We start from the raw sequence: 13,228 nt of genomic DNA, 5'->3' as shown, positions 1-13,228 counted from the left end.
GCCCTGAACCTCAGCTGGCTATTTTCCAGAGAAAGGTTTAACTAGAATAAAGGTGCTCTCTAAAGCTCTTCATATTATTTACTAATAGTTCACACAAATGCGTCACTTTTTCAGTAATAGAATGATCATGCACATTGTTATTGTTTGCTAAATACTTGAGAAAAATGTCTTTTTTAAAGTCTATGAATTAAGTGCTGTTAAGTGGGATAAGTGTAGATGTGTATTTAATTGTTAGTATAGTCAAGGTGGGCAGAAGGGCCTATGTCTGTCCTCAGTGACTCTAACAAATTCCTTCTTGCATCAATGTGAATGAAAATCAATAAATCTGCAGATGTGGAGGCAATATCTCTGTCGTCATGCCCACTTTCACCACTTTGCACTAAAATGGACACTTCTTGTTCTAATTCTGTTTTCTGTAAAAAAAAGTGTAAAGTTTATTACGCAGCATCAGCCTCCACATCCAACACATTATCTTCTGCAACTTCTGCCGTTTCCAAAAGGATCCCACCTCTAAACATATCTTTACCTCTCTACCCTCTCCGCTTTCCACAGGGATCGCTCTCCGTGTGATTCCCTTGACCACGTACCTCCCCATTAATCACCCTTCTGGTACTCATCCCTGCAACCAGCCAAAGTGCTACCCCTGCCCATACACCTTCTCCCTCACCTCCTTTCAGGGACACAGCAATCCTTGCACGTGAGGCAACACTTCACCTGTGAATCTGCTGGGGTTGTTTATTGCGCCTGATGCTCCCAATCCGGCCTCCTGTACATTGGCGAGACCTGTCGTAAATTGGGCGACAGCTTCATCGAGCATGTCTGCACCATCTGCCACAAGCAGGACTTCCCAGGGGCCAAACATTTTAATTCTGATACCCATTCCAGTTCCAACGTGTCGCTCCATGGCCTCCTTGTGTGTCAAGACGAGGGCCACCCTCAGGGTGGAGGAGAAACACCTTATACTCTGTCTGGGAACCCTCCAACCTGATGGCATGAACATTGATTTATCCTTCCGCTCCCCCCCCCCCCACCCTTCTTCTATTCCTCACTCTGACCTTTCACTTCTTCTCACCTGCCTATTACTTTCCCTAAGTCCCCTCCTCCTTCCCTTCATCCTACGGTCCACTCTCCTCATCTATCAGATTCCTTCTTCTCCAGTCCTTGACCTTTCCCACCCACCTGGCTTCACCTATCACTTCCAGCAAGCCTCCTTCCCCTCCCCTTCGCCTTTTTATTCAGGCATCTTCCCCCTTCCTTCTCAGTCCTGAAGAAGGGTCTCAGCCCAAAATGTTGACTATTCTTTTCCATAGATGCTGCCTGACCCGTGAGTTCTTCTGGCGTTTTGTGTGTTATGCTTTGGATTTCCAAATTCTGTAGATTTTCTTGTGTTTATGTGTAATTAATATTTTTTGTTTTTTCTTGTGAATACTACTTTTATGATGCTATGTGTCTCTGATGCTGCTGAAAGTTAGTTTTTATTGCATACTTGTGTATATGACAATAAACTGGAATTTAGATACTAAAAGTCTAAAATTTTTAAAAATGGAAAATACTAGAAATGCTCAGGAGGTCAGGAAGCATATGCAATGAGAGAAACTGAGTTCAGGTCAAAAACTCTTCATCAGAACTGGAAAAGAGAGAAACCATGTGAAGGTTCAGTTGTAGAGAAGATTGGGGAGGGATGGATAGGACAGAGGGAATATCTGTGATAGGATGAGACCAACTGGTTATTAAACATACAATTTAGAAGCAGATTATGCTTTCTTTTTTTCTATTTGGTGTTACATATAGCAGAGCTGAGGGTTATGGCCAGCAAATCATGTTTCACCAACAGAGAAAGAGAGAATGAGGCAGGTGGATCAATGGCCAGATCTGATTCAGATAAAAAGAACCAGTTACCTGAAATTGGGAATTCTATGTTGAAGGCTACAAAGAGACCAATACATTTGTCATGGGTTTTGCTTGCAGGTTCTCCTGAAGAGAAGTCTAAGCTCATGTTCCAGATGTATGATGTCGACGGAAATGGATTCCTATCAAAAGAGGAATTTTCTGTATTATTGAGGTAAACATGGATAGATTTCTTATATTTTGAGGACATTCTGTGTTTGTAAAGATAATTACTTGAGAGCTCACACCGTGTTATATGTGCAAGAAAGGGTTCAAGAAGTAAAAAGAGCCTTCAACTTCTTCCATCCACACCAACAGCATCATGCTAAAGCCAACTTCATCACATGGGTCTCTTCTGTTGACATGCAATTGGCTTCAGTCTTTATTTAATCATATCCCTGGGTGTGACCTAGCCAATAATGGGCAACACTGTGCCACAGTGCCCCAGGTAGTCAGGATCAGCACTGTATTGGAACAATATCAGATGCACAAGGCTGATTTTTGACCAGAAAATTCACCCGTTAAATTTTTGAGGAGGTGTAACATAAATCAAAATATTATTTTCCATACTTGCTGCCTGGCTTGCTGAGTTCCTCCAGCATTTTGTGTGGAATACTTTGATTTCCAGCAGCTGCATATTTTCTCTTGTTTTTGATAACACAAAATGATTGCAGACACAAAATAACTCCCAAAAAACCATAAACACAAGTGATTCTGTAGATGCAGGAAATCCAGAGCAGCACACGCAAAAAGCTGGAGGAATTCAGCAATTCAAGCTGCAGCTATGGAGAGGAGTAAACAGTCGACAATTTGGGCTGAGACTCTTCATCGGCACTGGAGAGAATGGATGGGGGAAGGAGCCAGAATAAGAAGGAAGGGAGAAGGAAAGGAGTACAAGTTAGTAGGTGACCATGGTCTATTCTCCTCTCCTATCAGATTCTTTTTTCTTTAGCCCTTTACCTCTTCCACCTATCACCATACAGCTTCTTACTTCATCTCTCCTCCCCCACCTACCCACTTTAACTTATCACCAGCCACCTTGTACTTCTTCCCCTCTGCCTGTTCCCTTCCAGTCCTGATGAAGAGTCTTGGCCAGAAATGCCGACTGTTTATTTCCCTCTACAGATGCTGTCTGACCTGTTGAGTTCCATAAGACCATAAGACATAGGAGCAGAATTAGGTCATTTGGCCCATCGAGTCTGCTCCATCATTTAGTCATGGCTGCTCCTTTTTTTTTCCCTCCTCAGCCTCACTCCCCGGCCTTCTCCCTGTAACCTGTGATGCCATGTCCAATCAAGAACCTATCAAGCTTTGCCTTACATACACCAAATGACCTGGCCTCCACAGCTGCCTGTGGTAATAAATTCCACAAGTTCACCACCTTCTGGTTAAAGAAATTTCTCCGCATCTCTGTTTTAAATGGACACTCTCCTAACCTGAGGCTGTGCCCTCTTGTCCTAGACTCCCCCACTATGGGAAACATCCTTTCCCAATCTACTCTGTCTATGCCTTTCAACGTTCAAAAGATTTCAATGAGATCCCTCCTCATCCTTCTGTATTCCAGTAAGTACAAACCCAGGGCTATTAAACATTCTCGTATGATAACCCTTTCTTTCCTGGAATCATCCTTGTAAACCTCATCTGAACCCTCTCCAATGCCAGCACATCTTTTCTTAAATGAAGAGCCCAAAACTGTTTACAATACTCAAGATGAGGTCTCACCAGTGCCTTATAAAGCCTCAGCATCACATCCCTGCTCTTGTATTCTAGACCTCTTGAAGTGAATGCCACCATTGCATTTGCCTTCCTCACCATGGACTCAACCTGCAAGTTAGCCTTTAGGGTGGTCTGCACAAGAACTCCCAAGTCCCTTTGCATCTCAGATTTTTGGATTTTCTCCACATTTAGAAAATAGTCGCACATTTATTTCTTGTACCAAAGTGCATGACCATACATTTTCCAACATTGCATTTTATTTGCCACTTGCTTGCCCATTTTCCCAATCTGTCTAAGTCTTTCTGCAGCGTACCTGTTTCCTCAACACTACCTGCCCCTCCACTAGTCTTCTGATCATCTGCAAACTTGGCAATAAAGCCATCTATTCCATCATCTAAATCATTGATATACAGCATAAAAAGAAGTGGTCCCAATACTGACCCCTGCAGAACACTATTGGTCACTGGCAGCCAACCAAAAAAGGATCGTTTTATTCCCACTCACTGCCTCCTACCAATCAGCCAATGCTCTAACCATGCCAGTAACTTTCCTGTAATACCATGGGCTCTTAACTTGGTAAGCAGCTTCATGTGTAACACCTTGTCAAAGGCTTTCTGAAAGTCCAAATATACAACATCCACTGCACCCCATTTATCTATCCTACTTTTAATGTCCCCAAAGAATTCCAACCGGTTTGTTGGCAAGATTTTCCCTTAAGGAAAGTACGTTGGCTTTGCCCTATCTTGTCCCATGTCACCAAGTACTCTATAACCTCATCCTTAACAATTTACTCCAACATCTTCCCAACCACTGAGGTCAGGTTAACTGGTCTATAATTTCCTTTCTGCTGCCTTGCTCCTTTTTTAAAGAGAAGAGTAACATTTGCAATTTTCCAGTCCTTTGGCACCATGCCAGAGTCCAATGATTTTTGAAAGATCATTACTAATGCCTCCACAATTTCTACCGCTACCTCTTCCGGAACCCTAGGGTGCAGTTCTTCTGATCCGGGTGACTTATGCACCCTTGGGTCTTTTAACTTTTTGAGCACCTTCTGTCTTGTAATAATAACTGCACTCTCTTCTCTTCCCTCGCACCCTTCAAAATCTGGCACACTGCTGGTGTCTTCCACAGTGAAAACAGAAAACTCATTTAGTTTATCTGCCATCTCCCTGTCCCCTGTTATTATTTTTCCAGCCTCATTTTCTAGTGGTCCTATATCCACTCTCGCCTCTCTTTTATTCTTCACATACTTGAAAAAGGTTTTACTATCCATTTTGATATTGTTTGGTAACTTGCTTTCATATTTCATATTTTCCCTCCTAATGATTATTTTAATTTTTCTCTGTCGGTTTTTAAAAGCTTCCCAATCCTCTGTCATACCACTAATTTTTGTGTTGTTTTATGCTCTCTTTTTTGCTTTTACATTAGCTTTGACTTCCCTTGTCAGTCACAGTTGTACTATTTTGCCATTTGAGTGTTTCTTTGTTTTTGGAATACATCTATCCTGCAACCTTCTCCCTTTTCACAGAAACTCACACCATCGCTGCTCTGCTGTCATCCCTGCCAGCATCTCCTTCCAACTTACTTTGGCTAACTCCTCTCTCATACCACTGTAATTTCCTTTACTCCACTGAAATACTCCACTGAAGTCAGACTTTACTTTCTCCCCATCAAATTTCAAGTTGAACGCTCTCATGTTATGATCACTGCCTCCCAAGGGTTATTTTACCTCCCTGATCACTTCCAGTTCATTACATCGCACCCAATCCAGTATAGCTGATCCCTTCGTAGGTTCAACAACAAACTGCTCTAAAAAGCCATCTCATTGGCATTCAACAAACTCACTCTTTTGAGATTCATTACCAACCTGATTTTCCCAATCAACCTGCATGTTGAACTCTCCCACGACTATCGTAACATTGCCATTTTGACACGCCTTTTCTATTTGCCATTGCAATCTGTGGTCCACCTCCCAGCTACTGTTGGGATGCCTGTATATAACTACCATCAGGGTCCTTTTACCCTTGCAGTTCTTTAACTCAACTCACAAGGATTCAACACCTTCCGATTCTATGTCACATTTTTCTACTGATTTGATACCATTCTTTACCGGCAGAGTCACGCCACCCCCTCTGCCTGTCTTCCTATCCCTCCAATACAACATGTAACCTTGAACATTCAGCTCCCACCTACCACCATCCTTCAGCCACAATTCAGTGATGGCCGCAGCATCATACCTGACAGTCTATAATAGTGCAACAAGATCATCCACCTCATTTCTTATACGCCGTGCATTGAAATATAACACTTTGAGTTCTGTATTTGCTACCCTTTTTGATCCTGCATCCCTAATGTATTGATCCTCACCCTGGTGACTGCCATTTTATCCTATCATCTGCCTGCCCTTGCTGATAGTCTGACTGCACGCTATCTTTGCTTTTTTTACCATCTGTCCTATCCTGAGTGAATCTCAGGAGCTCTCAGAGAATGACGGCGGGTGCATCGTTGTGTGTACAAAGGGGAAGGAGATACTTTTGTTTAAAGATGAAGGAACTGCGAGCTGTGGGGAACTGGCAGAGAGGAGGAGGTGAAGTTGGGGGATGGTCAGTTGTGATGGTATTGAATAGCAGGGCAGGTTTGAGGGGCTGAGCATCCTATCCCTGTTCTCATTGTTTCATAACCTCATATTTACAAGCTGGTAGCACAATGCATCAGGCCTCATGGTGCAACGGCAGAGAGTCTCACTGCAGATCAGAGGGTTGTGTGTTTGAATTACATCAGTGTCAAAGACGCTGTGTCGGATTTTTATATCGAGTGGCATGGTAGTGTAGCAGTTACAGCAACAGCGGCCCTGGTTCAATTCCTGCCACCATCCGTAAGGAGTTTATACATTCTCCCTGTGACCATGTGGATTTCCTCTGTGTGCTCTGGTTTCCTCCCACATTCCAGAGACATACATATCAGTAGGCTAGTTGGTCAAATGAGTGTAATTGGGCAAGGTGGGCTCATTCAGCCAGAATGGCCTGCTACCGTGTTGTATCCCTAAATTAAATACTAATTAAAATTAATGTTTATATAAAACATGAATAGTAATTCCTACTAGAAAACAATCTGAATATTTGTGATTTAACGTTTCTGATTCTGTCTACAATACTTTGTACAAATAGAGTATTTTTGCTTGTGACTTTACTCTGGTGGAGACAGGTATTACTCACCCTTTGTTCCTCCAGGTCCTTCATTGAGATCTCCCATAACTGCTTATCAAAAACACAGGAGGATGAGATCATGAACTCGCTGTTCAGAGAAGCGGGATTCCAGGACAAAGACGAACTCACCTGGGAGGACTTCCATTATCTGTTCCGAGACCACGCAGATGAACTGCAGTTTGCTCAGCTCAATGTGAAAGGTCAGTAATCCCTTTAACGTATAAAAGGAGCAGGGTAATGCCCGTGCACCTGGAGTGGATTGGAGGCGGTGGCTTTAGACTTCCCAACAGCCTGTTGGAGGACAGTTCTGTTCCTTCAGTAATGCTTGACACACAGACAACAGTGGTGAGAGGGTTGTCACCATGAATATGGAATATAATGCTGTGTTTTCAAACGATGTCCTCCTTTGGTGCCATAGCATGCCAATTATTGATATAAACATTAGCAAATGAATTAGGGGCATTTAAGAAACTCTTAGATAGACGTATGGATGATATAAAAATGGGGAGCTATGTGGGAGCTATGTTAGATTGATCTTGGAGAAGGTTAAAAGGTCAGTACAGAACCGTAGGCTGAAAGCCCTGTATTGTGCTCTGTTTTATGTTCTATATTCTAATGCAGAGCTAAGAATCACTGCCAGGTTTGGGTTAACTACCTCTTGAACCTATTCTGCAATTCGTTGCATGACGCTAATCCCACCCAAGATTCTGCAGATGCTGAAAATCTTGAGCAGCCTACACACAAAATGTTGGAGAAGTTTAGCAAGTCAGGCAGCATCTCTGGCGTGGAATGAACAGTTGATATGTTGAGCCAAGACCCTTCATCAGCACTGGAACACCAACTGTTTATTCCCTGCACTGAACAAGCCTGACTTGCTGAGTTCCTCTGGGACTTTGTGTGAGTTGTAAATCTGACTAAAACCCTACCCCACGATCCCGACCACCCGCAATAATTTTTCCACCCCTTTAAATTACCTACTCCTGCCTTACAAATGTTTAATGACTCTTCACCCACCGCCCTTTGAGGAAAAGAGTTTCAAAGATGTCTGACAATCCAAGAGAATAAAATGTTGCTTCATTTCTGGTCGTATTTTTAAACAACCACCCTCGAGGTTCACCCGCTGATAGAATCATGTCCTCAGGATCTCGAATGTTCCGATTAAGTCATCCCCTGATGTTTATACAAGCCGAGCCTGCAAATCTCTCCCTGTAGGACAATCCATTTCCTGAGTTATGAATGGATTCTGTATTTACAGATGACCATTAGTCGACTTTGTTCATAAGTCAGAAAATGAACAAATCATTCGATATGGTAAGCACACTTCCACAGTGGTGTAATGAATGTCCCCTTCTTCTCTTTAGGTTTGAACCTACGAGATAAAGCCAACAAGTTCCAGCGAGTTTCCTTCCTCAAAAACCCATACAAGTGAGTACATAGTTCGTATATAAATGACCTTGTATGTCTTTAAAAACATGCTATTTCAACTCTCCTTCCTACTCGCACATTGATCTGTCAGCCTTTGGCCTTCTTCCTTGCTACAGAAGCTACACACAAACTGGAAGAACAATATTTCACTACGGAAGGTGACAACGCAATAGCATAATCACTGGATTTTTCAGTTACATGTAGCCCACACCCCTGTGTTTTTCTATCTCACATAATCACCTGTCCACGTACCTTACTACAAACATGAGATTCTGCAGATGCTGGAAGCTGTTGGAGGAACTGAGAAGGTTCGGCAGCATCTACAGAGGTAGATAAACTGTTGTTGCTTCATTACGTCACGTGCCAGGTTGTACTCCCTCCCCGCTCCCACAGTCTTACTCTGGCTTCTCCCCCATTCCTTTCCAGGCCTAATGAAGGATCATGGCCTGAGGCATTGCCTGTTTATTTCTCTCCATAGATGCTGCCTGACCTGCTGAGTTTCTCCAGCATTTTGTGTGTGTTGCACCTACATTCCCTCCCTCTCTTTGTTCACCTTCCCTCCTTCCTGGTTCTACCTGTCCACCTCCCTCTCGCAGTCTGAATCTACCAATCACTCTCTCTGTCCCACCCTCTCCCCCTCCTGTACTATTATGTACCAGCCACCTTTCCTCTGCCCTTTCAGTCTTGAGACAGGGTCTCAAAGCCAAATGGTCGACATAGACTCTCTGCCTCCGCAGTTTCTGCCCGGTCTGCTGAGTTCTTTCTGCTTACCGTTTATTGTTCCCAACAGCTAATCGGTCATCGTAAATTGTCTCATGACTAGGCTAGGATTAGATCAGAAGATTGCTAGGCTGCGTGCCTCAAAGGGCCTGAGTGAGCAATTCCTCAATAAATCAAAAGCAAGAACAGAACCGTAGCCCAAGGCAGTGATAAGGTTTTTCGTGATGGTTCAAGAGCCTGATGTCAGTGGAGAAGAAGCCGTTGAACGTTGAGGTGCGGGTCTTCAGACTGCTGTACCTCCTGCCCGATGGCAGCATCAAGAAGAGGGCAAGACCTGGATGGTGGTGGTCCCAACGATGGATGCTGCCTTCCTGAGATATCACTTCTTGTAGATGTCTCAGATAATGGGGACAGCTGTTCCCATGATGGAACAGACAAAGTGCACCATTCTCTGTAGCCCTGTGCCTATCCTGTGAATTGAAGCCTCCATACCAGTCCATGATGCAACCCAACCCTGACTGCCAGAAACAATTTTATCCAGGTTGAACTTCCTTAGTACAAAGTAGTATTTCATAATGTACGTTCAGTGATCACTTTATCAGGCACCACCTGTGTCTAATAACATGGCCACTGAGTGTATGTTCATTGTCTTCTGCTGCTGTAGCCCATCCACTTGATGGTTCTATGTGTTGTTCGTTCGGAGGTTCTCTTTTGCACACCGCTGTTGTAAAGTGTGGTTATTTGAGTTATAGTAAGTCCCTGGGTTAAGAACATCTGACTTACAGACAACTTGTACTTACGAACGGACTGCCATAAAGCCTATTATATTAAAAATTTGAACACATTGCACAGCTTCAGTGGTTCGTCGGCTCGAGGAAAGAGAACACTGTCTGCAATTTTAAGTCAGATCACGTTGCCGTTAACACTGTGTTGAGTGTGTAACTTTGCATTTGGCTTAAACTTTTCTCTTATTTACCGTTGTAACCTACACACACACAGATTATCTCTCTCTCTCTCTCTCTCTCTTCAGTACAATACCGTATGTAGTTACTTTCATTATTACTGTATTATTATGTACTATATTATTATGTTTAAGATGTTTTAGTGTATTTGGAAGTGTTTCTTAAGTGTTTTATATGCATAGAAAGATAAAATATATACTTTATACTAAGACAAATATTTGACTAACTGACGCTAAATACGAACCATATGTACCTGTTCCGACTGACCTACAAGTTCGACTTAACGACAGACTTAGGAACGGATCTCGTTTGTAACCCAGGGACTGCCTGTATTTATTCATTTATTGAGATACGGTGTGGAATAGGCTTTCTGGCCCCCTTCAAGCCACACAGCCAGCAACTCCCAACTTAACCCTAGCCTAATCATGGAAAAATTTACAATGACTAACCAGTATGTCTTTGGACTGTGGGAGGAAACCAGAGTGTCAGGAGGAAACTCACGTGGTTATGGGAAGAACGCACAAACTTCTTACAGACAGTGGTGCAAAATGAACTAGGTCACTGGTACCGTAGAGCGTTGTGCTAGCCACTACACTACTGTCACCTTCCCGTCAGCTTGAACCAGTCTGGCCATTCTCCTCTAACCTATTTCACCAACAGAACCGTTGTTTACTGGATGTTTTTTTTTTGTTTTTCACACCCTTCTCTGTAACTCCAGAGACCATAGTTTGTGAAAACCCCAGGAGATCAGCAGTTTCTGAGATGCTTAAACCACCCCATCTGGCACGAACGAGCATTCCATAGTCAAAGTCGCCTAGTTCACATTTCTTCCCCATTCTGATATTTGGTCTGACCATCAACTGAACCTCTTGACCATGCCAGCATGCTTTTATGCATTGAGTTGCTGCCACATGATTGGCTGTTTAGATACTTGCATTAACCAGCATGTGTACGAGTGTACCTAATAAAGTGGCCACTGAGCGTGCTTTCGACATTAGATAAAGTGTGTTGGAGGTCATAACACTGCACCTCTGGAGTGAAATCCTGTTGCAGAATTGGCCCTGGGGATTTAACAACTCCGTGATTTTCCATTGATATTGTTTAACCACCAGAAAATTAGGAGTACCGTGAGGGAAACTTGATTCCACTTAGCTGGGACAGTTGATCTGAATAGTGCAAGTGACCAGGCTTCTGGCTTCCCTCTTACTCTTAGGGTGCCTTGTGGTTTGTGCGTGTGCTGGATAATAGAGCCTGGCACTTCAACTTTGAATGAAATAGACTCCCCTGTGGCTTATGAATAACGTTCTTGTTCTCCACCTACTGACAGGAACAACCAGGAGACTCCAGTGGAACAGGTTGGACAGCAATTCCGAAACAGAGACAAGCAGAACAAGAGGTAAAGGCTCAGCCTCTGTGCTGTTTAACTCTGCTGTCTGTTAATGTTAAAATCAAGAGATTCTGCAGATGCTGGAAATCCAGAGTAACACATACAAAATGCTGGAGGAACTCAGTAGGTCAGGCAGCATCCATGGAGAGGAACAAACATCTGATCGAAACTATTCATCAGGGCCCATTCCCTTTCAGACATGTCAGTCCATTGGCTTCTACTGCCACAAAGAGGCCACTCTCAGGTTGGAAGAGCAACACTTCATCTTCTACCTAGGTAGCCTCCAACCTAATAGCATGAACATCCATTTCTCAAACTTCTGGTCATTCCCCCCCCCCCTTTCCTTTTCTTCTACTCCCCACTCTGGCTTCCCTCCTACCTCTTCTCCTCTCCTCACCTGCCTATCACCTCCCTCTGGTGCCACTCCCCCCCCTTCTCCCATGGTCCACTCTCTTCTGTCAGATTCCTTCTTCTTCAGCCCTTTACCTTTTCTACCTATCACCTGTCCTTCCCCTCCCTCCACTTTCTTATTCTGGCATCCAACCCCCTTCCTTTCCAGCCCTGATGAAGAGTCTTGGCCCAAAACATCGACTATTTATTCCTTTCCATAGATGCTGCCTTTAAAGCTTATGTGTTTTAGAAACATCAGATTTATAGTGCGGATGTTGGCACCAAATTATCAATCCATGTAAAATGCCAGTGTATGTGGTGTCCAGGGAGGGGTAGCACCTCCGGTGAACGGGCTTGTCACGTCCATTCTGGGGCACTTGCCTTTGGTCCTCAGCGTACACTCAGCTCTCACCTGTGGCTCCAAGTAGCTGTTGGCGTATGACAGTGGCCTTACCCTGGTACATCGCTTCGACAGCTGGGCTAAACCAGGTGAGGGTAGAGGGTAGCTGGCAAGCCTTATACCTCATTGAGAAAGGGATGCACCTGTCTGAGCATGTGAAATCAGCACCAGCAGACTGACAATAGACAATAGGTGCAGGAGTAGGCCATTCGGCCCTTTGAACCAGCACCGCCAGTCACTGTGATCATGGCTGATCATCCACTATCAGTATCCAGTTCCTGCCTTCTCCCCATAACCTTTGAAACTGGGCGGATGAGATCAAAAGTGTGTTAGGAAACAACTCTTTGGAAGGCGGTTCTGCAACGTTTCATGGAAAGCAGAGGTACAGAAGATGTCATGGTCATCCACTGCAACCAAGGAAGACTCCATTTGTGATGACTACTCATACCACTGGACCTGGACTTCTGAGGTAGAGACAGTGGAACTTCCCCGAGCACAACCGCTTTTCCACTTTAAAAACTCTCCCAACCCAGGTTTCCCCAGTCATCATCTGATACAGCAGACGATCAATTACTAGTGAAGACCAGGTTTCAAACATCTCCTGGTAAAGTTAAGCGATCCAGATGAAGAACCCCAACGCAAAATGTTGACCGTCCTTTTCCTTCCACAAATCCTGCCTGACCTGTTGAGTTCCACTAGATTCCAGCTTCAAAGTCAAAGCCAGAATCGTGATTATTGTCAATTACACAACACGCATGCGTGGGTGTTTAAAAAAACCAGCTTGCAGAAACATCACAGGCACATACTGTAGCAGCAGACAAGCAGCATTCACAGAAGAAACATAAATTATACAATTTTTATAAGCAAGAGCACAATTAGAATAAAAAGAAAAGAAAATCCATACAGTACAAAATGATTAAAGTGATCATAGTTTTGCTTAACTGGACATTAGGGTTTTGCCAGTTGGCTTTGAACTCTAACTTCAGCAGCAAGTTGAAGGGAAGTGGCTGTTTTTGAACTGAGTGGTATGGGACCTCAGGCTCTGTACCTCCTGCCCGATGCAAGAAGATGGGTTGGATCAGATGGTGGGCATCTTTGATGATGGATGTTGCCTCTTGAAGCAACACCTCATCAC

At 43.7% G+C, this 13,228-nt stretch overlaps 1 protein-coding gene across 1 annotated transcript in view; it reads left to right on the top strand.

Moving 5' to 3' along the window:
- The window catches only part of LOC134358161 (dual oxidase 2-like), a 115,188-nt gene that overhangs the window by 57,086 nt on the left and 44,874 nt on the right, over positions 1-13,228 (top strand). Inside the window, exons 20-23 of the mRNA XM_063070158.1 lie at positions 1,969-2,062; positions 6,834-7,009; positions 8,171-8,234; positions 11,244-11,312. Coding sequence (XP_062926228.1) covers positions 1,969-2,062; positions 6,834-7,009; positions 8,171-8,234; positions 11,244-11,312 — 403 coding nt within the window. The remainder of the gene's footprint in view (positions 1-1,968; positions 2,063-6,833; positions 7,010-8,170; positions 8,235-11,243; positions 11,313-13,228) is intronic.

Source organism: Mobula hypostoma, chromosome 18, assembly GCF_963921235.1.
Source record: "Mobula hypostoma chromosome 18, sMobHyp1.1, whole genome shotgun sequence".
In the NCBI taxonomy this organism is placed as follows: Eukaryota; Metazoa; Chordata; class Chondrichthyes; order Myliobatiformes; family Myliobatidae; genus Mobula; species Mobula hypostoma.
This window is presented reverse-complemented; position numbering and strand designations above follow the sequence as displayed.